General features: G+C 42.0%; 1 protein-coding gene across 1 annotated transcript in view; it reads left to right on the top strand.

The window, feature by feature from the left end:
• Positions 1-26,707, top strand: part of TMC5 (transmembrane channel like 5) — a 75,560-nt gene that overhangs the window by 12,156 nt on the left and 36,697 nt on the right. The window contains exons 3-4 of the mRNA XM_045770914.2: positions 19,047-19,913; positions 21,847-22,019. Of these exons, the coding sequence (XP_045626870.2) occupies positions 19,123-19,913; positions 21,847-22,019 (964 nt within the window). The 5' untranslated portion in view covers positions 19,047-19,122. The remainder of the gene's footprint in view (positions 1-19,046; positions 19,914-21,846; positions 22,020-26,707) is intronic.

Genomic DNA, 26,707 nt, shown 5'->3' with positions numbered 1-26,707 from the left:
GGGAATGTGCCATGGGAGGAGGCAGAAACGGGCTGTCCTGTTGCTTACCACCAGATGCCAGGTACGGAATAAATGCACGAGAATTACTTGTCAGAGGAGAGAACGACTGTGGGGAGGTGGGAAACGAGGGAGCATGTTGGCTCAGCAAGCTCTGGAGCTGTCTGCCTGAATGCAAATCTGGGTTTCCCCAGGTCCTACTATGCCACTGTGGGTGAGTTATTGTACCTTCCAGGGCTCAGTTTGCTTGTCTGTAGAATGGGTTGTGTGCTAAGAGCTCCCACCTCCCCCAGTGGATATCAGGGTTAATAAGAAAATACGGTGCACGGTGCATGGTAAGTCACTCAGTAAATATTATCTCTAACTCTCCCCATCTTCCTCTTTGTCCTTCTCTTCTTCCTCTGATAAAAATGATGATAATGATGACGATCCAAGTTCAGATAGAGACACACAGGTTAGAATCCCATCTGCCTCTGTTTGGCTGTGTGAGCTTGGACAAATTACTGAACCCTCTCCGGGCCTCCATGTAATTGTCATAAAGTGGGGATAATAATACCTCTCCGTAAAGTGTTGGAGGATACAATTGCTATGCATGATAGGGGCATAGCATGGTGCCTGGCTCCCAGGAAGGTACTCGATAAATGGTACTGTCTTTATGCTTATTGATATCATTGTTGTCTGACTAGTTTCCTTCTGCCCTAGAGAGGCAAAGAGGAGCTCAGTGGATATGGATGTCAAAGAAGTGGGGTTTATAATCACATTTTGCCAGGCAGGATCCTCTCCCCAGGAGGAAGGGTCAGGTTGAAGGTATAGACCTCTTCCTAGAAGTTCAGTGAATCACTCCATGGTTTATGTTTGCCAAGAGTTCCCAGAATGGAGTGCCAGGAGATTGGATTATATTACTGCTCAGGCTATTTTCAGCCACCTCAGGTTCAATGTTCCCAGAGATAAACCCAGGTTGATGCAATGCTAATCATCAGTAGGGTCATTTGTGAAAAGAACATTCCTTATGTATAGGGAAAGAAGTAAGGGGCTGGGTAAGATTTCTGTATTTTTACAAACACCAGAAACAAACTAGTTCCATTTTCAATGGCATTTGAATCAGGGTGGGTAGCATTTAAAAGAAGAGCAGAAAGTCCTATTTCTATAAATTCACAGGGAGTATTGGAGGTCCAGAGTTGCTGTTTCCAATCTTTCATCTGTTAGCACCCTCAATAAATGAAAAATCGTGGCTCTCCAAAGGAGAGGTGGAATTTTCTTCTGTGGCAGAGACTTGACTCATAAATTTTATGATCAGAGGAAAGCCCCCTAGCAGGAGAGGAGGTAAGTGGAAATCCCAGGAAGGTGGTTTAATTTGCCCTGCTGAAACTGTCATTCCTCGGGTGACTCATGAAATGCCTGAATTGCAGGGTTCTCTCTGCCATTTCCTATGGAACCGAGCCAAATTGGAACAAAAATACAAATCAGTAATCCTGAGCCTATTCTGGGGTACCTGGGTGGCTCAGTCGGTTATGCATCTGCTTTCAGCTCAGGTCATGATCTCGGGGTCCTGGGATCGAGCCCCACATCAGGCTTCAGGCTTCCTGCTCAGCAAGGAGTCTGCTTCTCCCTCCCCCTTTGTCCCTCCCCTTGCTTACACTCTCTCTCTCAAAAATAAGTAAATCTTAAAACAAAAAATCCCAAGCCTATTCTTTATTGAAAATGTTGATGCTTTATTCACCGTGTATTTTTGCATTATTTCCTATTTTTAAAAATATTACATAAAATAGTATTTATCTAGGTTACTGGGATTTTTGGTTCTCCCCCTTAAATTTGGGTCCCAGGCAAATTCCTCACTTCTTCACCCTGTTCCTGGGCTTTCTGCAAATAGCACTGATTCTAGAAACTCCCCAAGCTTAACACCATGCTTACCCAACATGGGCAAAAAATGGCTGAATGCAAGATGTGGGCGTTGAACAAATGAGTTGAAAAAGAGAAAAATCTGCTTCCCTGAGAGGAAGAGGCATTTACAATACTGTATTCCACTGGCTGTGTTCCCTGGCCAGGTTACTGAACCTCTTTGTGCCTCAGTATCTTTCTCAGTAAAATAAGGATAATGACAGCACGCATTACTAAGGCTGTGGTAAGGATTTAATGAGTTAATACCCGTTAGATTCTCATAACAGTGTCTGATACATACATATTGGTTGTTTTGTTATCCTTGGTTTCTGCTTCTGTTTTTCTTTCTCCAAATCTGGAACCATAATAGTTGGGTTGTATTATATAATGTTTGCTTAAATAGGCATTGTAAGGACTCATATAGGGATCTGAATTAGTCTGATTAAGAACTAAGCTTCTAGTCCCAAAGGTGGATCCAGAAGGGGGTTCTTTTTCCTCTCAAAGAGGGAGGCTTGCCACAGACCCAGGGTGTGGATAGAGCTCACCCTGGCTTTACTGTCCTCTCCTGCCTTTGAGACCCAGTGGTAGAGAAAGCGGTAGGGGATCCTAGCCACAGGGGACGTGAAGGTTTATCATTTTTCAATGCTCCTGGCAGGATTCTGAGCACACAGGTGGTGGCGAAGGGGACGAGGAGGGGTTTCCACAGCCTGTAGTTCTCTAGGAAATGAGGTCCTTCCTAGGGTTGCAGAAGACGCCACTCCTTCTAGAAGGCCTCAGTGGGTGCAAGAGCCATTGTATGTATCTTGTGTTGTCTCTGGCTCTCCCAGAGAGGGGTTCTTGTTCTTCTGGGACAGGTTGGAGGGGTCCAGCCATGCAAGAAGGCACTGAGCTGCCAAGGTGCAAGCAACCCACCACTTTTCCCTTCCCACCTCCCTCTGCCTGCTCCTTGCCGCCTCCATTAACGGCTGCTCTGCAGTGATTCTTAAACCTTCTCGTACAGAAGAATCTCCTGGGAAACCTAATAAAAAGGCAAATTACCAGGTCGCATCCCAGAATCATTGAATGAAAACTTGGGGGAATAGGACCTGAGCTCAAGTGGTTTTCCTGGGACTGGTGGGTTCCCAGGACATGGAACTTGTAGTGCTGAAACCAAGAAAGTTCTGGGTAAACTGGGACTAGTTGGTCATCTGATGATCCACAGGCCCCCATCTCCAGCACGCTCCCAAGTGAGTCTCCGGGGCTCCCAGCTTGAGGCTCTCTGATATGCACTGATCAGTGAAGCTTTATTTATTTATTTTTTAAAGATTTATTTATTTGAGAGAGAAAGAGGGAGGGAGGAGCAGAGGGACAGGGAGAGAGAGAGAGAGTCTCCTAACACAGGGCTTGATCCCAAGACCCTGAGATCATAACCTGAGCTGAAATCAAGAGTCAGACATTTAACTGACTGAGCTACCCAGGCGCCCCTGATCAGTGAAGCTTTAACTATTGGAGTTCCTGGGGTGGCTGGGTGGCTCAGTCAGTTCAGCGTCTGGCTTTGGCTCAGGTCATGATCCTAGGGTGCTGGGATCAAGCCCTGCATCAGGCTCCCTGCCCAGTGGGGAGCGTGCTTCTCCCTCACCTTCTCCCTCTGCCACTCCCCCACCCCCTGCTCAAGTTCTCTCTCTTGCTCTGTACTCTCTCTCTCTCAAATATAATAAATCTTAAAAAAAAATATTGAAGTTCCTTTAGGCTTTAATCTTCCCTAGACTTGCACTGCAAATAGGGCAGCCCCATGGCCACTACAGCTATTTACATTAAAATTAATTAAAATTAAATGGAATTAAAAATCCAGTTCCTCACTTGCACTAGCCACATTTTAAGTACTCGGTACATTTATGTGGCTAGTGGCTGCTGTATTGGACAGCATGGTACAGAATGACTCCATCATGGTGGAAAGGTCTATTAGACAGTATTGCCCTAGATGATCTCCTCTAGCATGAGCTTTCTCAACCTCACCACTACCAACATTTTGGGTCAGATAATTCTCTGTTTTGGGGGACTGTTCTGTACATCATAGGATATTTAGCAGTAACACTGGCCTCCACCTATTAGATGCCAATATCGCACACCTCACCCCAAGTTGTGACAGCAAGAAAGGCTTCCAGATGTTGTGAAATGTGCTGAGGGCAAATAGCACTGATTGAGAATCAATGCCCTAGACACAGGGCTTCTACCAATCTCTTTCTAAAAGAACGAAAGCCAACCACACCCTGCACTTCAAACAGAATATTGGCACCTAAATACCATGTCATCTTGCAATTCCCTTGCATCCTTCTGCTTTACCTCTAAGGCCTGTGGGCCTCACCTACTTTGGGGATGAAGTCTTATATACAAGAAAATCTTGTAACAAAATGTCATTTGCAGGGCGCCTGGCTGGCTCAGTCGGAGGAGCACTTGATCTCTTGATCTCGGGGTCGTGAGTTCCAGTCCCACATTGAGTGTAGAGATTACTTAAATATTATTTAAATATTTTATTTAAACATTACTTAATATTTAAATAAATGTTATTAAATATTATTTAAATAAATTTAAAATATTTTAAATTAAATTAAAATATTTTAAAATTAAATAAAATAAAAGATAAATATTTTTTAAAACATGTCATTTGCATGGAGAGAGGTTTTGGTTATAGAAAGAGTGAGACTGCTGGAAAGAATTTGGGGAGTTCTGGGAAAGTCTAGAGACGTCTCACCAAGAATGGATTGTAGTAAAAAAAAAGAGGTTATCTTAGCCAGTGTAATGAGATTTGAGGGCCTTCAAAATATCCATATAAATAAAAGAATGATCCCATCCTAGCTTTTTCTTGAATTTTCCTCTGAAGTTTAATTGGTGACATTTGTCCATTCTATCATCCCAAGTTTCCCAAATTATTTTTAAAAATATGTTAGAGTCATCTTAATTTGGTGTTAAAAAAAAAGCTTTCGTGACCTAACTGCAGCACATTAGACAATTCTCTGGGTGGAATTTTGCCACCTCTAGGTGATAACTTTCATGAGATTAAAGTTCATGTTCACTTTCCAGCCTCTGACTCTTTCTCACATGTTCAGCAAACTAAAAATCTTACATTCTTAAAAAAAAAAAATTAATTAATTAATTTATTTATTTTAGAGACGGGGAGGGACAGAGGGGGACGGAGAGGGAAAGAGAATCTTGAGCAGACTCCACACCCACTACGGAGCCTGACATTGGGGGGCCCCCCGATCCCACAGCCCCAATATCATGACCTGAGCCAAAACCAAGAGTCCAACGTTTAACTGACTGAGCCACCCAGGAGCCCCTCTGTTTGCATTCATAAAATATAATTACCTTCCTTTGGGAATTAAGTAAATGTCTTAAAAATTAAGTAAATTCTTTTATGAAAGGGAAATACAAATAACAGGAAGATATACCTGCTTAGCTCTATTTCTATTTCCCTCTCCTAGTCATAGTTTCGATGTTGGTCTTCTGCAAACACAGACCTTGTTTTCTGAAGGATCCAAGTGTATGGCTATGACCACCTGGGTCAAAGGTGGAAGAGTCTCTGAGAAGTCCCGTGGGGTGTGAACTAATGCTTAGTTGCCGGAGGCTTTCGTGAAATGGGTGATTGAAGGTTTTGCCCTCACATTCTTATAAGATACTATTTAAGTCGCCTTTAGTTCCTTGTTCTAAGCATTACACGCTGCAGATAAATGATTCTAAAGCATTTGTTTGTAGTGGTGTGGTTGATGACAGCCAAAGTAATTATTAAGCTAGCATGGTAACAAAGAACATAAACAAAATCTACGTTTCTGCTGAAATGTGGGTGTGTTTAGTGTAGGATGGCTTCCTACCCTGGTAACTGCTCAGAGGTGGATGGTGGCCTCTACTCCTTGTGTTGGAATTGTCTTTTCAAGATCAGGTGCCTGAGAAAGGAATGGAAGCTTCCAGAACTGCGATTGTGAAAATTTGCCTGAAATGAGATGCCTGGGAGTGGACCATTTCTTCTTTTAAAATTCTTGTTTCTTCCCTTTCAGGAATTCTTAGAATTACAGACTGGTATTTTGTGTGCGTGTGTTGGGGGGAGGGGGTACAATACTATTATATGATTCTGTAATGTCTATTGTGTGCCAGAATTTAGTCATTTGTGTTTCACCTTCATGATTTTTGCCCCCCCCCCCCTTTTTTTTACCGTGCATACTAATATTTATCTATTCTTTTTACCTAACAGATTTATTTTAAAAGGAAACTTAGGTCATTATTGTAAATGGAAAACTTGTATCGCTTGCTTATAGATATAGGTGACTATATATTTAAATATGTACAGAAACATGAGAGACTATGGACTCTGAGAAACAAACTGAGGGCTTCAGAGGGGAGGGGGGTGGGGGAATGGGATAACTGGTGATGGGTAGTAAGGAGGGCACGTATTGCATGGCGCACTGGGTGTTATACGCAACTAATGAATCATCGAACTTTACATCAAAAACCAGGGATGTACTGTATGGTGACTAACATAATACAATAAAAAAATTAAAAAAAATATGTACAGACATAGAGGGAAAACCAAACCATGTTATTAAATTCTAGCTAGATTTTGCTGAGTGAAAGCAGTCATTCTCAAAAGGCTATATTCTGTGTGGTTCCATTTATACGACATTTTGGAAAAATGCAAAGCTAGAGGGACAGAGAATAGATCAGTGGTGGGCAGAGGGTGGTAGGCGGGTTTGATCACAGAGGAGTGGCATGAGGGAGTTTGGGGCTAATTTCAAAAATAAAATAAATTCTAGTCATAAGTTGTGGCCTCATGAAGGTTCTGAGCTTGGAGCTTTGCTCTGTCTTTGTTGAAAAAGAGGCAATGACAAATTCAGACAGGTGTTAAAGACTAATTAACACCAGTGGAGACTTTACCTAGTTGTCAGAAATATCGAATGGGAATTAAGAAGAAAGAAATAATCTCCAGGAGACTCCTTATTGTTTTCCACAAGGGAAATAATCCTTTCAAAAATCCCTAAACTGATCCAAAACTCTCAATTTATAAATGGGATATGTTTATGCCAAAAATTGGACCCAGGCACGAGAAATGCTAGTCTGTGTGAACCCTTACCCCTCAACCTTCCCCAAGAGAATCCAGTGTAGGTTTGTTTTGCCTCCCATTGGCTGAGGTGTCATCACCATGATGGATTCCAGGTGATGGACGAGATGAATGAGAACTTTGTAGGACAACCTTCATTTGTTCATTCAACAAATACTAATTGAGTGCTCTTGCATGCCAGGCATGGTGCTAGATGCTGGGTATATAATGAGCAAAACAGTATAACTCCTGCCATTACAGAGCTTTCAGTCTAGTGGAGAACAAATATTGAACAATAAAAGCACACAAAGTAACATGTAATTACAAACTGGTAAGTCCCATGGGCAAAAGGTCAGGATGCTATGATAGAAGCTCAGGGGGAACTATTTGCATGTGGAGGAATAAAGGAGACCTCTCTGTGGAGGAGCATTTAAGCTGATACCTTAAGGATGAAGGGTTAGCCAGGCAAAGAGTGAAGGGACAAGCATTCTAGGCAGAAGGAATAGCATGTGCAAAGGCCATGACCCAGGAAAACAGGCCAGTGTGTTTAGTCAGGGCTTGGCAAACTATGCCCCTCAGTTTGGATGTGGCCCGTGAACTAAGAATGGTTTTGATATTTTAAAATTGTTGGCAAAAATCAAAAGAAGAAGAGTTCATGGCATATAAAAATTATAGGCATTCAAATTTTGGTGTCCACAAATTGGAATACAGACACACCTCTTCAATTATATATTGTCTAGGGCTTCTTTTGTGCTACAGTCAAGTAGTTGCTACAGAGTTCATATGGTCCACAAAGCTTAAAATATTTCCTATCTGATTCTTTACTGAAAGAGTATATCTGATTGAGAGGATGAAGAACAAGGGGAGAGGTAAGCAGGGCCCAGCTCATGGATACTTTTCACACCATGGTAAGGAGTTTATTTATTTTTTATTTATTTAAAAATTTTTTTGGGGGGGCACCTGGGTGGCTCAGTTGGTTAAGCGTCTGCCTCGGGCTCAGGTCGGGATACCAGGGTCCTGGGATTGAGCCCTTGCTCAGCAGGGAGCCTGCTTCTCCCTCTCCCTCTGCCACTCCCCCTGCTCATGCTGTCTTTCAAAAGCAGGGGGAGTGGCAGAGGGAGTGGAGAGGGAGAAAGAGAAGGAGGGAATTCCAAGCAGGTTCTGCACCCAGTGTGGAGTCCTCTGCGGGCTGACCCTGAGATCCTGACCTGAGCCAAAACCAAGAGTTGGACACTCAACCGACTGGGCCACCCAGGTACCTCTATTTATTATTATTATTATTATTACTCTTTTTGTTAAGGTTTTATTTATTTAAGTAATCTCTACCCCCAACATGAGGCTTGAACTCATGACCCTGAGATCAAGAGTCACAGGCTCTTCCAACTGAGCCAGCGAGGTGCCCCCACAGTAAGGAGTTTAGATGTTATTCCAGATTCAGTGGAAAGCCATTGAGCAGGGTTGGGCTGGAGGTGGGGAACTGTTGAGTCTCTCTCTCTGTGGTCTTTAACTTTGTCTTGTGGTCTAGTTTTTCTGAAGCCCCCAGGAAGTACATTTCTCTGGATAGCAAGAGTATCGTCTTCGCTCTTACCTGTACCCCCAGGTTTTGCTTCTCCTTTGCTCCTTGTTACCCTGGTAGACAAGGTGGGCTGAAAGTGTCCCATTTTCCAGCTGTCTTTGTCAAGTGCAGGTGGGGCTGGAAATGTGTTCAGGGCTGTTGGTTTTTCAATTTCCTTTCATTGCTGGGATGAAATCTATGCTCAACATTTCAATAATGATTTTATTGTGCTTATTTTGAGGTTTAACGTAAATGACACAGTTCAAAAACTCAGTATGCTTTGATTGTAGCTAATTTTGGTTTATTTTAGAGCTTCTGTAGCTTATTTGGGAACTGGACAAAAAAGCCTTCACACACTCTGCTTGTTGCAGCATTTTCTCTCCCGTTTTCCCCCAGACACAGTGCTTTAGTGTTTTACTTTTTTTTAGAAAATGGGTTTTCACTTTGAAATGACTGTGATTTGGAAAAATTCTTGCTTCCTTTTTTTTGTCTTTACTATCCTTTTTCTTAAATTGTGATAAAATACATGTAACATTAAATTTATCATCTTAACCATTCTTTAAAAAAGATTTTATTTATTTATTTGAGAGAGAGAGAGCACAAGCAGGTGGAGTGGCAAAGGGAGAGGGAGGGAGAAGCAGACTCCCAGCTGAGCAGGGAGCCCGACGCGGGCCTTGATCCCAGGACCCTGGGATCATGACCTGAGCCGAAGGCAGACGCTTAACTGACTGAGCCATCCAGGTGCCCCTCATCTTTTTTTTTTTTTTTAATGATTTTTTATTATATTATGTTAGTCACCATACAGTACATCCCCGGTTTCCGATGTAAGGCTCAATGATTCATTAGTTGTGTATAACACCCAGTGCACCATGCAATACGTGCCCTCCTTACTATCCATCACCGGTCTATCCCATTCCCCCACCCCCCCTCCCCTCTGAAGTCCTCAGTTTGTTTCTCATAGTCCATAGTCTCTCATGTTTCATTCCCCCTTCTGATTACCCCCCCTTTCTTTATCCCTTTCTTCCCCTACCGATCATCCTAGTTCTTATGTTCCATAGATGAGAGAAATCATATGATAGTTGTCTTTCTCTGCTTGACTTATTTCACTTAGCATTATCTCCTCCAGTGCTGTCCATGTTGTAGCAAATGTTGAGAACTCGTTCTTTCTGATAGCTGAGTAATATTCCATTGTACATATGGACCACAACTTCTTAATCCAGTCATCTGTTGAAGGGCATCTCGGCTCCTTCCACAATTTAGCTATTGTGGACATTGCTGCTATGAACATTGGGGTGCATATGGCCCTTCTCTTCACTACGTCTGTATCTTTGGGGTAAATACCCAGTAGTGCAATGGCTGGATCATAGGGTAGCTCAATTTTTAACTTTTTAAGGGACCTCCACACTGTTTTCCAGAGTGGCTGTACCAACTTGCATTCCCACCAACAATGTAGGAGGGATCCCCTTTCTCCATATCCTCTCCAACAATTGTTGTTTCTTGCCTTGTCTATTTTTGCCATTCTAACTCAGGTGCCCCTCATCTTAACCACTTTTAAGTATACATTCAGTAGTGTTAAGTATATTCACATTGCTGTGCAACCCATCTCCAGAACTTTCTCATCTTGCAAAACTGAAACTGTATACCCATCAAACAGCAAATAATAAATCCCCATTTCCTTCTCCTCCCAGATCCTGGCAACCACTGTTCTGCTGCCTGTTTCTATTTCTGTGAATTTGACTACTCCAGATAACTTCTACACTGAATTCATACTTATCTGTCTTCTTGTGACTGGCTTCTTTTACTTAGCATGGTGTCCTCAAGGTCCATCCATGTTATAGCAGGGGTCAGAATTTCCTTGCTTTTTAAGACTGAATAATATTTCAATGCATGGATATATCAATTTTTTTTTATCCCTTCATCCATTGATGGATGCAGGTCACTTCCACCTTTTCACTTTTGTGAATAATGCCACTATGAAAATGGGGGTATATATATATATATATATATATATATATATTTTTTTTTTTTTTTTTTGAGACCCTGTTTTCAATTCTTTTGGACATAGACACAGCAATGAAATTGCTGGATCAGATGGTAATTCTATTTTTAATTTTTAATTTTTTAAAGATTTTATTTATTTATTTGAGAGAGAGATAGAGAGAGAGAGAGCATGCGAGCGCAAGTAGGGGGAGTGGGAGAGGGAGAAGCAGGCTCCCTGGCAGGGAGCCTGATGTGAGGCTTGATCCCAGGACCCGGGGATCATGACCTGAGCCAAACGCAGACACTTTACCAACTGAGCCACCCAGGTGCCCCTTAATTTTTAATTTTTTGAAAGGATTTATTTATTTATTTATTTTAGAGGGAGATAGAGAGTGGGAGAGAGCAAGCAAGCAGGGGGGAGGGGCAGAAAGAGAGGGAGAGAGAGTCCCAAGCAGACTCAGAGCTAAGCCTGGAGCTTGACGCAGGACTTGATCTCATGACCCTGAGACTGGGACCTGAGCTGAAACCAAGAGTCGGTCACCTAACTGACTGAGCCACCCAGGCATCCCTCTATTTTAATTTTTTTAAGGAACTGCTATCCTGTCTTCTATAACTACTAATTCATTTTCTATTCCTACCAGCAATGCACAAGGATTGCAATTTCTCCACATCCTCATCAACACTTTTTTTCTGTTTTTCTGATAGCATCCTAATGGAAAAGATATGATATCCCATTGTGGTTTTGATTTTTATTTCTCCTATGACTAGTGATGTTGAGCATCTTTTCATGTGTTTATTGGCTATTTGTTTATCTTTTTTGGAGAAATGTCTATTCAAGTCCTTTGCCTATTTTTAAAATCTAGTTCTTTGTTTTGTTGGATTTTTGTTGTCGAGTTGTGGTAGCTCTTTGTATATTCTGGATATTAACTCTTTATCAGATGTATGATTTGTAAGTATTTTCTCCCATTCCATGGATGCCTTTTCACTCTTTGGATTGTGTCTTTTGATGTATAGAAGGTTTTGATGTAGGCCAGTTGACCTATTTTTATATTTGTTGCCTGTATTTTCATATCACATCCAAGAAATCATTGCCAAGTCCAATTACATGAAGCTTTTCTCCTATGATTTCTTCTAAGAGGCTAACAGTCAGTCTTAGGTCCTACTTTTAGGTCGTTGATCCATTTTGTGCTAATTTTGGTATGGTATATGGTAAGAGTCCAGCTTCATTCTTTTTAATTTCTCAAACACCATTTGTTGAAAAGACTGTCCTTTCCTTGTTGAATGATTTTGGTACCCTGGTCAAAAATCATTTGACCTTATATGCAAGGGTTTATTTCTGGGCTTTCCATTCTATTCCATTGGTCTTATTTGTCTGTCTTTAAAAAAAATTATTTATTTATTAATTATTTTTTAAAGATTTCATCTATTCAGTTGACAGAGAGAGTGAGAGAACACAAACAGGGGGAGTGGCAGAGGGAGAGGGAGAAGCAGGCTCCCCACTGAACAGAAAGCCCAATGTGGGGCTCAACCCCAGGACCCCAAGATCACCTGAGCTGAAGGCAGACACTCAACCAACTGAGCCACCCAGGTGCCCCCCTAATTAATTAATTAATTAATTAATTTAGAGAGAAAGAGAGCAGGGGAAGGGCAGAGGGTGAGGGACAGAGAGAATCTTAAGCAGACTGCATACTGAGCACAGAGCCTGATGTAGGGCTGGATCCCATGACCCTGAGATCATGACCTGACCCAAAATCAAGAGTCAGACACTTAACTGACTGAGCCACCCAGGTGCCCCTGTATGTCTCCCTCTATACCAATTCTTGCCTCCTTTTATTCAGCTTGTTTACTGTTTTCCTTCCTGCAAAGAAGGCTTCTTTTCACCTGGATCAGAGTTGTGTTGTTTTTATTTTCTATCTTTAATAGGGGAAAAAATGTGCCCCTGTTTCCCTTTCTGCTTGAGCAATCTTCATTGATTGTTCCAAATATGTAAGTAATTAAAAAGTAAATTAAAGAATGAAAAAGTCCGTCTGCGTGGGAGGTGGTCAAATGTAGTAGTTAAGAAATGTACATTCAAATCCTTGTCCCCACTTACTAACTGCGAGAATCAGAGACATTAGCAAGTGTTTCTGAGCCCCAGTTTCTCATCTGTAAGATGGGAGCGTAGAGAGTCTCCACGCTGAATCAAGTGAAGACTAAGTGAGACCATGCATGTACATTGTTCTGCTCGCTGCCGGGCTCAGAATAATCCTGGGAGTTATTATGTCTCAGAAGTACACATTTTCCTACTTTGTCCACTTCACTTCTTCACTTAGCTTTCACTTTCACCCAAAATGTCCTCTCTTTTCTCTTTAATGACAAAGTCTCCTTTTGTTCTGCATCCTCTTCCTTTTTTTTCTTGTAATTTTTTCTTCACATAGTCGATTTGGATAATTGGAAGAGCCCTTTTATATCTTCCCACGTTAATATCAGCTTAACTTGGCTGTTCTGGAACACAGGGGTGGGGTGGTGGGAGTAGTGATTTTGTCACCAGCGGACATTCGGCAATGCCTGGGGCATTTCCGGTTGTCACACCTTGGGGGAGGGGCTACTGGCACCTGGTGGGTAGAGGCCAGGGGTGCTGTTGAACATCCTACCATGCACAGGACAGCTGCCCAACAACAAAGAATTCTCTGGCCTCAAATGGGAACAGTGCTGAGATTGAGGAAACCTAGTTTAATGGAGGCTAGCCCTGCCATTCTTGTTTTTCTATATCAGCGTCTTGCACTTGATTCTTTGCAAGCTGCATGTAGGACTGACTGGGTGTAATCCGGCGAAAAGGAAGAAAGATCAGTTTGGGAAGTATTCCTGGTTTTCCTTCTGGGGTGACATTGTGTAAGTGAAAAGGCTGCCTACCTGCAGCTGTTGGAAATTAGAGCAACAACTTGGGGACCATCTTCAGTAGCACTGAAAACATTCAAGGCAAAAAGATGGTAGCTCTTTGGAACTAGTTATGAATTTCTCCAGGATGGCTTTGGTGATTTTGACTGTCGGGCTCAATAGGCATGTATCTTATGTCATTTACGTTTACTGAAATGTAGCTAGCATAGGCAACATTGATTTCACTTAGGCTGAAAGGTTTACCCTGTCACTTGTTGGCACGACAAACTTCACCTCTTTTTTTTTTTTTTTTTTTTTTTTATTTATTTGAGGGAGAGAGAGCGTGTGAGCATGGGGCGGGGGAGGGGCAGAGGGAGAGGGAGAAGCAGACTCCGTGCTGAGCAGGGAGCCTGACAAGGGGGTTCAATCCCAGAACCCAGGATCATGACCCAAGCCACCCAGGTACCCCCAAAGTTCACCTCTTTAAAAGATAAAATATGCAGCTGAATAGAATTTGTGGCCTGGATTTACCTCTTATGGGATGATGTTCTGCACTTGGTGCTGTTTTACCAGGCCATTGGCTTCTTTTTCCTTTTCTTTTGGGTAATAACTGGCCTCAGTTAGCATAATTAATCTTTGCATGGTTCACATCTGCATGGCCATGATTCTAGGGAATCTGATGTGAGGCTTGATCCCAGGACCCGGGGCAGGAGACAGAAAAAGGAGATTAGAGAGAGGGGCCATGCATAGCCAGCTATCTTCTGTTGCTGTGTGAAGATCTCAAGCATTCTTTTTGATAGCTCCATGATATTCCATTATGCAGATGTGCTGTCTATGCTTTGGCCCATCCCCTGTTCATGGTTTCTGGATTATTTCCAGTTTTTTGTCACCACACACAAAACTGGCCTGACAACCCTCATGCCTTCAGGTCCCTATGATTTGTGAGGCCACTTTGGTGGCTGTAGAACTGAGCTTATGGGTGGCTTGCCTTGGCTTATGTTGTCTTAAGTCTGGGAAGGCTAAGAGGCAGCTGACATCTAGAGAAGTAGCTGAATGAGACCTCGTCAAGACTGTAGGATATAATTCACCCCCTGAACATTCCTGGACTAGCTGAATGACAAATGCAGGATTGTTATGATCACTCATTCAAACCAGGAGCCTTGCAATATCAAACAGGGAGTCTACAATGAGCATATAATTGCATGGGAATGTGATTGAAAACCATTGAAACTGTGAAGTGGGAAACCCTAAATGGGATGTCAAGGATGAGATGGATGTCAATGGGATGTCAAAAGCAGAACTCAGAATAGATAGCTCAATAGCCCTTATTGGGAAGTTAGTAGAGCAATACTATTGGGAGGGGGAAAAAATATATATATATAGTATCTTCCTTGTGCTTTTCCAAGGCACAAAGCAAAAGTATTCTTTTGAAAGGGCAAGACATTTGTTTCCCTAAAAGAGTTACTAGGAAACTATGGGTAGGGTTCTCGGAAGATCACTCCCACTTCATTGACAATCAGTACAAGACTATTTCCTTGTGCTTATTTCCTCCTCCCTCCTCTTTTCCAGTCCTTTTCTGTGGGCTTAGCTCTTTGTTTAGGAATTTGTCCCAATAGGGGTGGTAGTGGTTAGAGCACCATTTGTGTCTGGGCTGTGATAAAGATGTGGAGTATATAAGCTCCTGTCAGATGATATCAGTGAAACAGAGAACTGTACCCAGGCTGATGAATGGGTCCCTGTCTGAAATAACATTTGCTGCCATTGCAGGAAGAAAAATGGAGCTAGAAGGTTGTGTTTGGGTTTCTAAATGCTTTGGCTTGGAAGTGACATCGTCACTTAAGTTCACAAGCCATTGGCTGGAAATAGCCATATGCCTCTGCCTTTCTGTGAGGGGGCTGCTGATCTCATAGTGACCTGAAGGGGACTTGTGTCTCCTCCCTGCTCTACCCCTGCAGCTTGGTCTGAATTTGGTAGAGCTTCGGAGCTTTTTGCTGGTGACCCTGAACCCTGGCTTTATTGTGTGGTTATCCGATCCCTCACCCTGGGAAGACGTGTGGCCCTTTTGAAGAACTGGTATACTTCCTTTTTCACAAGTAGTGAGTATTAGATAGCCTTTCATGATTCCCTTTCAGTCTGGACTAATGAGAAGCTCACAGCAAACTTTAATTCTCGGGTAGACGCGTTACGTCAACCTAGGAATTATGCAGAATTGCTCCCCCCCATAATAATATTATTAAATATTTTATATTTTTTATTATTTATTTTTTAAAAGATTTTACTTATCTTTTTGTCAGAGAGAGAGGGGGAGGGAGAGAGGCAGGCAGAGGGAGAAACAGGCTGCTCACTGAGCAGGGAGCCCCATGCGGGACTCAGTCCCAGGACCCTGGGATCATGACCTGAGCTGAAGGCAGACGCCTAACTGACTGAGCCACCCAGGCATTCCAGAAACACTGTCTGTTTTTTAATGGTGTCCTGGTTGAGTGCAGAACTTTTATTATCCACCAACTTCTTTCTCTTTTGGAACTTGCCAGGGTTTATGTTACACATAAATACAAATAATGGTAAATAATAGCTTCTTTTCAGTGAATGCTTCCTTGGTGCCAACTACTTTCTGTGCCTTATCTCGTTCATTCTTTACAACAGCCTTCTGAGATTTATTGTCAGGATTGGATGGGCCAGGAAACAGACTCAGAGAGGTTAAGTGGCTTGCCCAGGTCCCCACAGCCAGCAGATGGAAACTAAATCCAATTATACCTGATGCCAAGGGCTTTCATTTTACAGTAGCACATAGACAGATGATTCGATTCACATAACATGTCCTATCCTTACTTGAAAGCTTTTGCTTTCATTAATTTAGATTTTCTGTGATATACATATAAGAAAATTGGAAATGTTTGTGAGCCAGAACCATTCTTTTTTTTTTTTTTTCCATAGCCCCTTGGGGGAAATAAGAGGGTTTTATGTTATGGCTTCTGGTTTAGGTCTTTTTCATCTTCCTTTTCTTTTTAAAATTAAGGACAAATATATTTACAGAGATGTGCACAGTTCTTAAGTGTATTTGATGAATTTTCACACACACACACACACACACACACACACCCCATGTAACCATCACCCAGATCAAGATATGGAACATTCTAGCACCCAGAGGCCCCCTCATGTCATTTCCCATCTCCTCCCTTCCCCAAGGTAATCACTATTCTGACTTCTAACACCATTTGCTAGTTTGCCTGATCTTAAACTTTGGGTAAATGTTATTCAGTCTGTACACTTTTGTGTCTGACTCTATCAATCATTGTTACATTTGTGAGCTGTATCCATGTCATTGCATCCAGCAGATGGTCAGTCTTTGTTACTTCTGTGTAGTATTTCATTGTATGAATATGCTACAGTTCATTGACTTCTGCCATTGAAGGACATTTGGGTGTTTCCAATTTCTGGCAATTATGGAAAAAAACCTGCTGTGAATGCTCTTATTGCCTTTTGGTGGACATACTCATTTCTCTTAGGTTGGTATTGTTATACCAGGTTTCACTTTCTTGAATTTAGAAGGCATCAGTTAACTTTTTAGATGTGATGGCTGGGGTTTTTGTAGGTCACGGAAATCCTAGATCATAAATATATTAACTTGTAGTCTTAAATAGAAGCAAATAATTTGCACTATCACATAGTATTTAGTCTTCGTGACACAGTTTGTGTAGATGTTTGCATGTGTGTGTGCGTGTAGATGTTTCTGTTTGCAAAACTGGACATATCCGTCAGAATTCTTCTCTTTCATTTGCTAATGACAGAAATCCAATTTTAACCTAAGTCTAAAGGGAATGTAATGATTCAGGTGTCCAGTGGTCAGCTGTCTTCAGGCATGGCTGGATTCAGGTGCTTGAACCCTGTCACCAGTATTTGATCTTTCGGTTTATCTCTTGGCACTTATCTCTTCCCTGTTGACATCACTCTCAGACAGGCCTCCTCCACTGGTGACCGCTGGCAGCTTAGTCTTATAACTTCCTAACATCAAGTCCAGCCACAAGAGAGAGCTTCTCTCTTCCCAACATTTCTGACAAAACTCCCATAGTTGAATGTCACTGGCTCTGACTGGGTTATGTATGTACCCTGACCCAATCACTGTGGCCAGAAAGAAAAGAATTCTACCTGGGTTTTATGTCCACATGTGGCCCATGTGGACTGAGAGGTGGAAGAGGTATTATTCAAAGAAAAGTGTTATCACAAAAGAGAGAAATGGATGCTGGGCAGGGACAAAATAATAAACAATTGACTTCCACTATGCTGAGGAATTTGGAGTTGAGTTGGCAAATGAGCATTCTAAACTACAGTTAATGGCAGAAAGTTAATTCTTCAGCTCTGATTACTCAACAAAGAGTCTAACCCTTTTCGTTTGCGTAGAGATAAACTTGTCAACATTGGCTGAACTTTAAAAATGGTCTACTTCCTGCTTTCAATGACATCAACACTTTATCTAATCACGCTGGCTTGAAACTCTGGAGTTATTTTTGTGTTTTGATTTCCTTACCTTTCACTCTTCCCATATCTAGTCAGTCCACAAATCCTGTTGATTTTTTCCTTTACATTTTCTCCCCTAATTATTTTCTTCTCTGTTTCTATGGACACTATACCAGCAGTTCCAGGCTCACATTCCATCACCATGGCAACCTAGTGACATAAGAGTGCGTCTTTCCCAGTTAATCCGGTCCTAGAGGACCAATCTGGGTTATGTGCCCATTCCTGAACCAAACCCTGTGGCCAGGGGCATGGTGGATACTGATTGGCTAGGCTTGGGTCATGTGACTGTCCTTGGAGTCAGGAATGGGGAGGGGCAGATGCCCAGATGAAAATCAGGGCATTGACGCCAAAAGAAGGGGAAATGAGTAATAGTAAAAGCAACAGATATCTAGCACACTTAGAAATTAAAATCTCATTTTTTCTGATTTGGAAAGTATACCATGTCTATAGATTAGAGCTCAGAGAACTCACAAAATCATATTTTCAGACTGGAAGGGATGGTAGCAATTGTCTTCTTACCCACCCATTTCCTCTAGTTACCATTAACCGTTCTTCCTTTGTGCACTCATACTAATTTATGCTTTGATCAATCCTACAAACACAAGTGCATTCAAAGTGCTCAAAAAGTCCTTGTTTCTTCCAGTCTTTTGGTTTCTTGTTCTGCTTGCTCCACAACCCAAGGAATGTAGTGGTTAGGATCTAAGTTTGGCCACATGTATCAGAGACCCCCCAAAACAGTGTTTTATGCAAGGTAAAGTTTTATTTTTTTTTATATAAAAGCCCAAGCTGATACGCTGGTACTGATCTGTGATGTCATCAGCAACCCAGATGTCTTCCATCTGTTGTGCTGTGATCCCTAGGGTGGGTGCCGCCTTTGTGTCCGTGGCCCAAGATGGCACGCCATCATTTCCACATTCCACCCCACAGGAGGTAGGTAAGAAGACCGAGAAAGGGAGAAATGCCCCTTGCCTTAAATAGCACAAACCTGGGAGTTATATTTATTGATTCTGCTCACGTCCCATTGTCCACTGTCCTGGTCACATCTTGGTGCACAGGAGACTGGGAAACATAGTCCTGATTCTGAGCAGCTGTGTACCTAACTGTGAAAGAAAGGAGAATAGATAGTGGAAGATAACCAGCAATCTCAGCAGGGAAGAAAAAAAATCTGAACTTTTCCTTCTTTTTGTTTTTCAGATTAAAAAAAAAAAGATCCCTGAGTAACTCAAATGCAGGAACATTTTAACACTCCAGGTGAAGAATTTGTGCCAGCATGTCTGCCTACTACAGCAATAAGGGGTATGAGGAAGATCCAGACTACCCCGACTATTCAGGATCTCGGAACCGTACCTGGGGGCATTTGAAAACTCAGGATTATCCAGATTCTCCAGATGCCCTGAACAACTCAGCCTACCCTAGCACCAGGAGCAACCCATACTCTGCAGACTACAGAACAAGTCGAGACTATCCCGGGTCTCTAGCAGAACCAGATTATCCTGGATCTCAGAGTAATCCAGGCCAGTCTGGCACCAGAAGCAATCCATTCTCTGCTGGCTCCAGAAGAAGTTCAGATTATCCCACATCTTTGGCAGAGCCAGATTATGTTGGATCTTGGAGCAAACCATACCATCCAGGCTCATCCAGAGAGCCAGACTACTCTGAATCCCAACAGAATTCTGACTTTGCTGGTTCCAGAAGCAGTGGAAACTATGCAGGCTTCAGAACAGATCCTGATTATCTTGACTCTTTGGGAGAACCAGACTACCCTGGAGCTCAGGGAAACTCTAACCATTCTGGCTTCAGAGCACATTCCAACCATCCCGGTTCCAGAAGGAATCCAGAATATGCTGGTTCCAGAATCAATCCATACATAGACACTCTGGGAGAGCCTGATTATCCAGGAGCTGAGAACCAACCTAACTCTCCAATCTTTTCTGCGGAACCAGACTATCCCAATGCTGAGGACCATCAAAACTCTCCAGCCTTTTGGGGGAATCCTGATTACCCCGTTGCTGAGGATGGTCATGATTATGGCTCTTCTGAGACTTCAGAAATAACCAGAGAGTAAGTGGGGGCTGAATGCTAGATCATCAAGCCAATGGAACCTGGTTGGTGTTGTTTGGGTTAGGGACACATTAGATGGTTTTTGTGACCTGAAGTTGTAGGAAACTTTCATACCTACCTGTAGACCTCACCTGGGCCACGGACGTTCATCCTGAGCTCTCAAGCCGTTACCTGGACATAATCTTTCATCACCTCTTGCTTGGATAGCACCTTCCCCAGTCTCCTACCTCTTCCTATAATCCCTACAAGACATTTAGATTCCCACTGTTTTGACCCTACTACTTTGCCAATAAAGTTAGGGTTAAGACTTGATAGTTATGAACCCAAACCTTTTAACCAGAATTATATCCACAGGGATGTGTTTTTAACCAAGAAAATCTTTTGAAGATCTAATTCCGTGAACTCAATTTAATTCCTCAATTGCTTTTTTAAAATTCAAGGTAGTTGGACCACTCCTGATTTTTTCCACTTTCATTTTTATTTTACTATAATTATTGTCATCAGAATTGGTCACTTTTCCTGTTTATGGCAGATTTAGTTTATTGATCTTTTACATTGTTGTATTCATCATATTTTATCAATCATAGTTTCCCCCATTGTTGGTATTCCTTTAAGTTCATTCTAAAAAACTAAGTCCAATGTTTCCTAGTTCAGATTTTGTAGAACTAAATTTTGTCAAAAATCTTTTTAATATTCCAGCAATTTTTAGTCATTGACAAATTTTACTAAGTACAGTACTGGACATTGACAGTGTTAGTTTGGATGACTTCGTTCTACCAAATCTGTTTTTTTTCTGGGTTAAGTTTTCAATGTTCCTGTTGCCAACAAGACGTGATTCTTTAGTCAGGTTACTTTTAATCCGTAACAAATTTTACCCTGTGAAAATTTAACCAATATGAGTCTCATTTAGCATGTACTAGTTCTACTAGTAATATTTGTAAATTCAACAAAAGCTAATGGCTTGTATTTATCTTGAGGAATAAGGATTTAAGATTTGGGTGTGCAGTAGGGTCAAAGGTCTTCAGAACCTAAATATGAAGATTAACAGAACCAGATCAAAATGGCCTCCTTGGTCTTATTCCCCCACTGCCTGATTCATCATTTCAAAATATACCTTTGATTCTCTCACTCCTTTGTTTCTGATCTTCCATGGTTCTCCATAACCTTTGCAAGAAAGGCCACACTGCTTTGCTTATGATAACATTTAAGGGGGATGCACTGGTCTAATGTAAAGGTCTTCCAAAGACCTGCCTGACTGACTTCCTCCCATCTCCCACCTCCCCTGTCCCCTCCCTACTGAATCTTAGAATCACCTGATTACCTGGGGAACTTTAAAAATAATACAGGTGCCTGGACCCAACTTTCAGAGCTTCTGATGTCATTGTCTGGGGCAGGGACTGGGAATTGGAATGTACCTAAAATTGAGACCATTGCTCCAGGTTAATTGATTTTTAAAGTATTCCCTTTATATACTCAGCACTTTTATTTATGGTCTCACACCTTTATTTATGCTGTTCTTCATCATTGGAATGCCCTCCTCCTAACTCTTTATGTATGAATTTATCCTTCCAATCCCACCTGCAATGTTTCTTTTCCATGTAGATTTCCCTCCAAACTGCCAGGCAGAATTCTTTTCTCTTTCCTCTGAGCTCCTTGGGCTTGTCTTCTGGCACTCACCAGTTACTACTTGTATTGTAATTGCTTAGCTGTGTCTCAGAAGTTCTACCAGATTGGACTGAAAGTTCCTTGAGGGTAGACACCCCATGTTTTTATCTTTGTGTTCTCACCCGCTAGACCTTGCCTAACACATGGTTGGCATTCAGTCAGCATTTGTGGAATGAATGAATGGATGCATGGATGGATGGATGATGAATGGATGACTATCCTTACTATGCTACTGGGTGAATACTGAACCATCATTTTGGGATTTCAGGGTGCTCAGGAGAACATCTTCAATCCGGCCCTCATTTCGTCATAAGGGTGATGGCCCCTTGGGCATCCATGGGAGAGAGAATGAAGATTACCCTGAAAGTATTGCAATGAAAGCCCTGGAGATGGCAAATCCGTATGGCAACTCTGTGCCAGGGGCTCCTGGCTATGGCTATGGTAAGCATTTGTAAGATGAAGATCATATCCTGGGAAGAAAGTCAAATCAGTGGGCTTAGGGGAGCAATTATTAAAAGTCCCAGGAGGAGAAGAATTGGTCAATCCCTCCCTGTTCAAACACCCACCTTACAAAGGTTGAATATTGAGGGTCTAGAAAAGACAAGCAGTATCATCACTTGTCAAAGCAGCCTGGTTAGGGATTATCCAAAATGAGAGTGTGCACACCCTGTGCCTACGTGAGGTGACTGATATGTAGATTTGGCCCATTGGGGTTATGGGGAAATGTGGGCCCACTATGGCCAAATCCTCAGATTTTTCTAAAGAAGCAAGAAATCTGGGTGTTTAGTGAAACCTCCTGATTTTTACATGCTCCAAAGCAAAGAAAAAAAAATAAAGCACTGAACTGGGTAAACAAAATCACTTGTGGGCTAGATTCAGACTGTGCTGTTCAGTCAGCACGTGGGTATTCAGAACCTACTGGGGGGCAAAGGGAGTAAGAGGCAACTCTGTCCTCAAGTTATTTAAAGCATAAGGGTGGGTGACACCAGCATGTCAAGACTAAAAACAAAAACAAAAACAAAAAAATGAGCAAGCAGACTATTCATATGTGAACAATGATGTTGTCCTGAGAATCTGCTGTGTGTACAGGTTTAGCTCTGGGAGGCAAAGGAAATTCCAAAGTTCTTATCCTCCAGGAGGGAATAGGGACTTGCTATCTAGTAAAAGGAGCCAGTTCATTACACGAGAGTCAATATTATAGAAATTTAGAGCCTGTGGGGCCAGAAAAGAGGAGTGTTCAACCAAGAACAGAATGAGGGACCCAAGTGCTAGTTGATGCAATTGGAGGATTCCTTATGCCTGAGAGGATCAATGGGGAAGAGTTTGAAGCAGGTGGAGAGGAGGGGATGGGATGCATTGTCATGCACTGATGAAAAACAAAGACTAGTACATGTTTGCATAGAAAATGTTTGTTGGGGCTGTTCCAAACCTTTATGTCATGCATTCTCAATGGGGGGGGGCAATATAAATCCCAAGGGGGTGAAATTTATTCTTTTTTTTTTAAAGATATATTTAGGGACACCTGAGTGGCTCAGTCAGTTAAGTGTCTGCCTTCGGCTCAGGTGATGATCCCAGGGTCCTGGGATTGAGTCCAGCACTGGGCTCCTTGCTCAGCAGGAAGCCTGCTTCTCGCTCTGCCTGCCACTCCCCCTGCTTGTGCTCTCTCTCTCTCTCTCTCTGAAAAATAAATAAATAAAATCTTAAAAAAAATAAAGATTTATTTATTTGAGAGAGAGAGAGAGATAGGGAGTGTGCACTCACAAGTGGGGGGCATGGGCAGAGGGGGGAGGGAGAGACTCTCAAACAGACTCCCTCTTGAGCACAGAGCCTGACATACCGCTTGATCCCAGGACCCACAGATCATAACTTGAGCCGAAGCCAAGAGTTGGATGCTTAAACAACTGAGCCACCTGGCGCCCCAGTAAAATTTATTCTTCAAAGGCCAGAAAACTCTTCCTCTTTTTATATATAAAGCACCAATACACATATATAAGTAGATACACAGTATCTCTGTAATATTAAAATTTCATGGGGGAGGGTAATAGGGAAGAAATATCTAAAAAGACTCCTTAGGGGGCCAATAGAAAAGATTGAGAAACACAGCCTTATCCCAATGCAAGTGGAGCTAATAATGCCAAGCAGATTTTGAATGTTTCCTATGCCCTGGAAACTCTGCCAAGATCTTAACTTTTATTGCCTTGTTTAAATCTGAACAACCACCTTTCACTGAGCCACTACTGTTCTCCCTATTTATAGATGGGAAAACTGAGGCTCAGAGGCGCAGTGCCCAAGATCACCTCATTGTTAAATTGAAAGAGCCAGTTTGTCTGACCCAAAGCCTGACTCATACTTATCCTGTTTTGCTGCTGGGTAGGATCAGGGCAAATGCAAAAATATTCCTGACCACTTATGCTTTATTTATTTTTTTTAAAGAAGATTTATTTATTTATTTGAGAGAGCGAGCAGAGTGTGCAAGAGAGAACATGAGTGGTGGGGAGGAGCAGAGGGAGAGGGAGAAGCAGACTCCCTGCTGAGCAGGGAGCCTGACTTGGGGCTCAATAGCAGGACCCTGGGATCACTACCTGAGCCAAAAGCAGACGCTTAACCAATTGAGCCACCCAGGCGCCCCTGACTACTTATGCTTAAAAAAAAAAAAAAAAAGTAGTCAAGTGTGACTTCTTTTTTCTGAACTCCTTTGTAGGACCAGGGTTGTAGCCCTTGGCAATCACTTGTCCAGTACTATGCCATCGTTATAGACAATGTTCTCCTTAAGAACCCATCTTCATCCATGTATTCTCTAAAGCTCTAGGTGATTTTCCTAGTGTCACAGTGCCTGGCCCCAGTAGGTGCTTAAGCAGTGCTAAATGAATTAATAGCAACAACATTGGTAAGGGATGTATCAGTTAGCTATTGCCACAGTAATGCTGCATAACAAACAGATGCAAAAACCCAGTGTTGTGCAATAATGAAGCATTTATTTCTCACCCACAGGTTTGCTTGGAGTTTGAACTAGGCTGGGTATGGCAGAGCTTGACTCCTGGTCATGGGTTCTGTGTCTAGAGCCTAGTGTCCTTCTTCTTGAACCAGCGAGCCACCTGGGGGCATTGTTGTTCCATGGCATAAGCCAGAAGTGCTCAAAGTGGCAAGCAAAACCACACAATGCCTCTAAGGTTTTGGCATGGACCTGGCATACTGTCACTTCTGCCATATTCCATTGATAAAAGTCACATGACCAAGCCCAACCTCAGTAAAGGTGTCCAGGGAATGGTGGTGTGATAAATGCTGAATAACTGTTGATCTCCCACAATAGTTAGTACATATCAATAGTTTACTATGTTCCAGGATTACCTTCAGCACTTTGCATGTGTTAACTGATGCGATTCCCTCAACAATGCTATGTGAAGGTCCCATCATTATTCCTGTTTTAGAGACTACAATATCGTAGCTCAGAGAGTTTAGGTAACATGCCGGAGGGCATCAGCCAGTAACAGAGCTGGGAACAGATCCCCAGCAAGAAGTTCAAAACTTCCTGCAATGTAATTTTGTGCATTGTTCACATGAAAATGGGTTCTATTTTCTCTGTTGAGGAGTTTAGGTTTTAATGTTTACTGTGGGTTGAATAAAAATACACTATTCATGACACTGTCATGTAGATGCTGAGCGTAGACTCTGTCCCTAAGAAAATCGTGCCATATTTCAGATTTATTCATGCATTCTCATAATATGTTAGAAGTAGAAGAAACTTCTGTGATCATCTAGACAAGCTTTTTGTTTGTTTCATTTTCTTTTGTCTTAATTTTTTTTCAGAACAGTTTAAGGTTCACAGTAAAATTGAGGGAGGGGAAGGTACAGAGATTTCCCACATAACTCCTTTCCCCACATAGCAAAGACTCTCCCATTATCAACATCTGGCACCGGAATGATGTATGTCTTACAATCGATGGACCTACACCGACACATCGTTATCATCTCGAGTCCATAGTTTACATCAGAATTCACTCTTGGTGCTAGAAATTCTCTGAGTTTGAACAAAGGTGTAATAACATGTATCACCCTTATGGTATCATACAGAACAGTTTCAGTGCCCTAAACGTCCTCTGCTCTGCCTATTTTTCTCAACCCCCTAGACAAGTATTTTTCAAACTCGAGTTGTAGTCCATGAACAAGTTGTGAAATTAGTTCTGAAAAATGCGATAGAAAAGAATGGAATAGGGGGCGCTTGGGTGGCTTAGTCGGTTAAGTGTCCGACTCTTGATTTCAGCTCAGGTCTTGATCTCAGGGTCGTGAGTTCAAGTCCTGTATTGAGCTGCTGGGTATGGAGCGTACCTAAAAAAAAAAAAAAGAAAAGAAAAAAGAAATGGAATAGAATAAGAATATATTGGAGAGCCTTTTATGTAGTCAAGCAAACTATTGTTTAGTGAAACTCACTTTTCAGTTATTTATGTGTAGGTATGTCCTGGGTCTTAGTGTAATAATTTTTAAATTTTTATCAAGGTTTACATTTTTTTTTAAAAGATTTTATTTATTTATTTGACAGAGATAGAGATAGCCAGCGAGAGAGGGAACACAAGCAGGGGGAGTGGGAGAGCAAGAGCAGGCTCCCAGCAGAGGAGCCTGATGTGGGGCTCGATCCCATAACGCCGGGATCACGCCCTGAGCCGAAGGCAGGCGCTTGACTGCTGTGCCACCCAGGCGCCCCCAAGGTTTAAATTTTAATTCCAGTAGAATTAACATACAGTGTTATATTAGTTTCAGGTGTACAATATAGTGATTCAGCAATTCCATGCATTACTCAGTGCTCATTGTGGTAAATGTACTCTTAATTCCCATTGCCTATTTCACCTATCCTCCACCCACCTCCCCTCTGGTAACCATCAATGTGTTCTCTATAGTCAAGAGTCTGTTTCTTAGTTTGTCTCTCTCTCTTATTTTCCTTTGCTCATTTGTTTTGTTTCTTAAATTCCACATATGAGTGAGATCATATGGTATTTATCTTTCTCTGATTGACTTATTTTGCTTAGCAATATATCCTCCAACTCCATCCATGTTGTTGCAAATGGCAAGATTTCATTCTTTTTATGGCCGAGTAATATTCCCTTGTAACAATTATTTTTAACCGTGGCTTATAC

The sequence above is a fragment of the Ursus americanus genome, chromosome 2, assembly GCF_024610735.1.
Source record: "Ursus americanus isolate L20-20 chromosome 2, mUrsAme1.1.p, whole genome shotgun sequence".
Classification (NCBI taxonomy): Eukaryota; Metazoa; Chordata; class Mammalia; order Carnivora; family Ursidae; genus Ursus; species Ursus americanus.
This window is presented reverse-complemented; position numbering and strand designations above follow the sequence as displayed.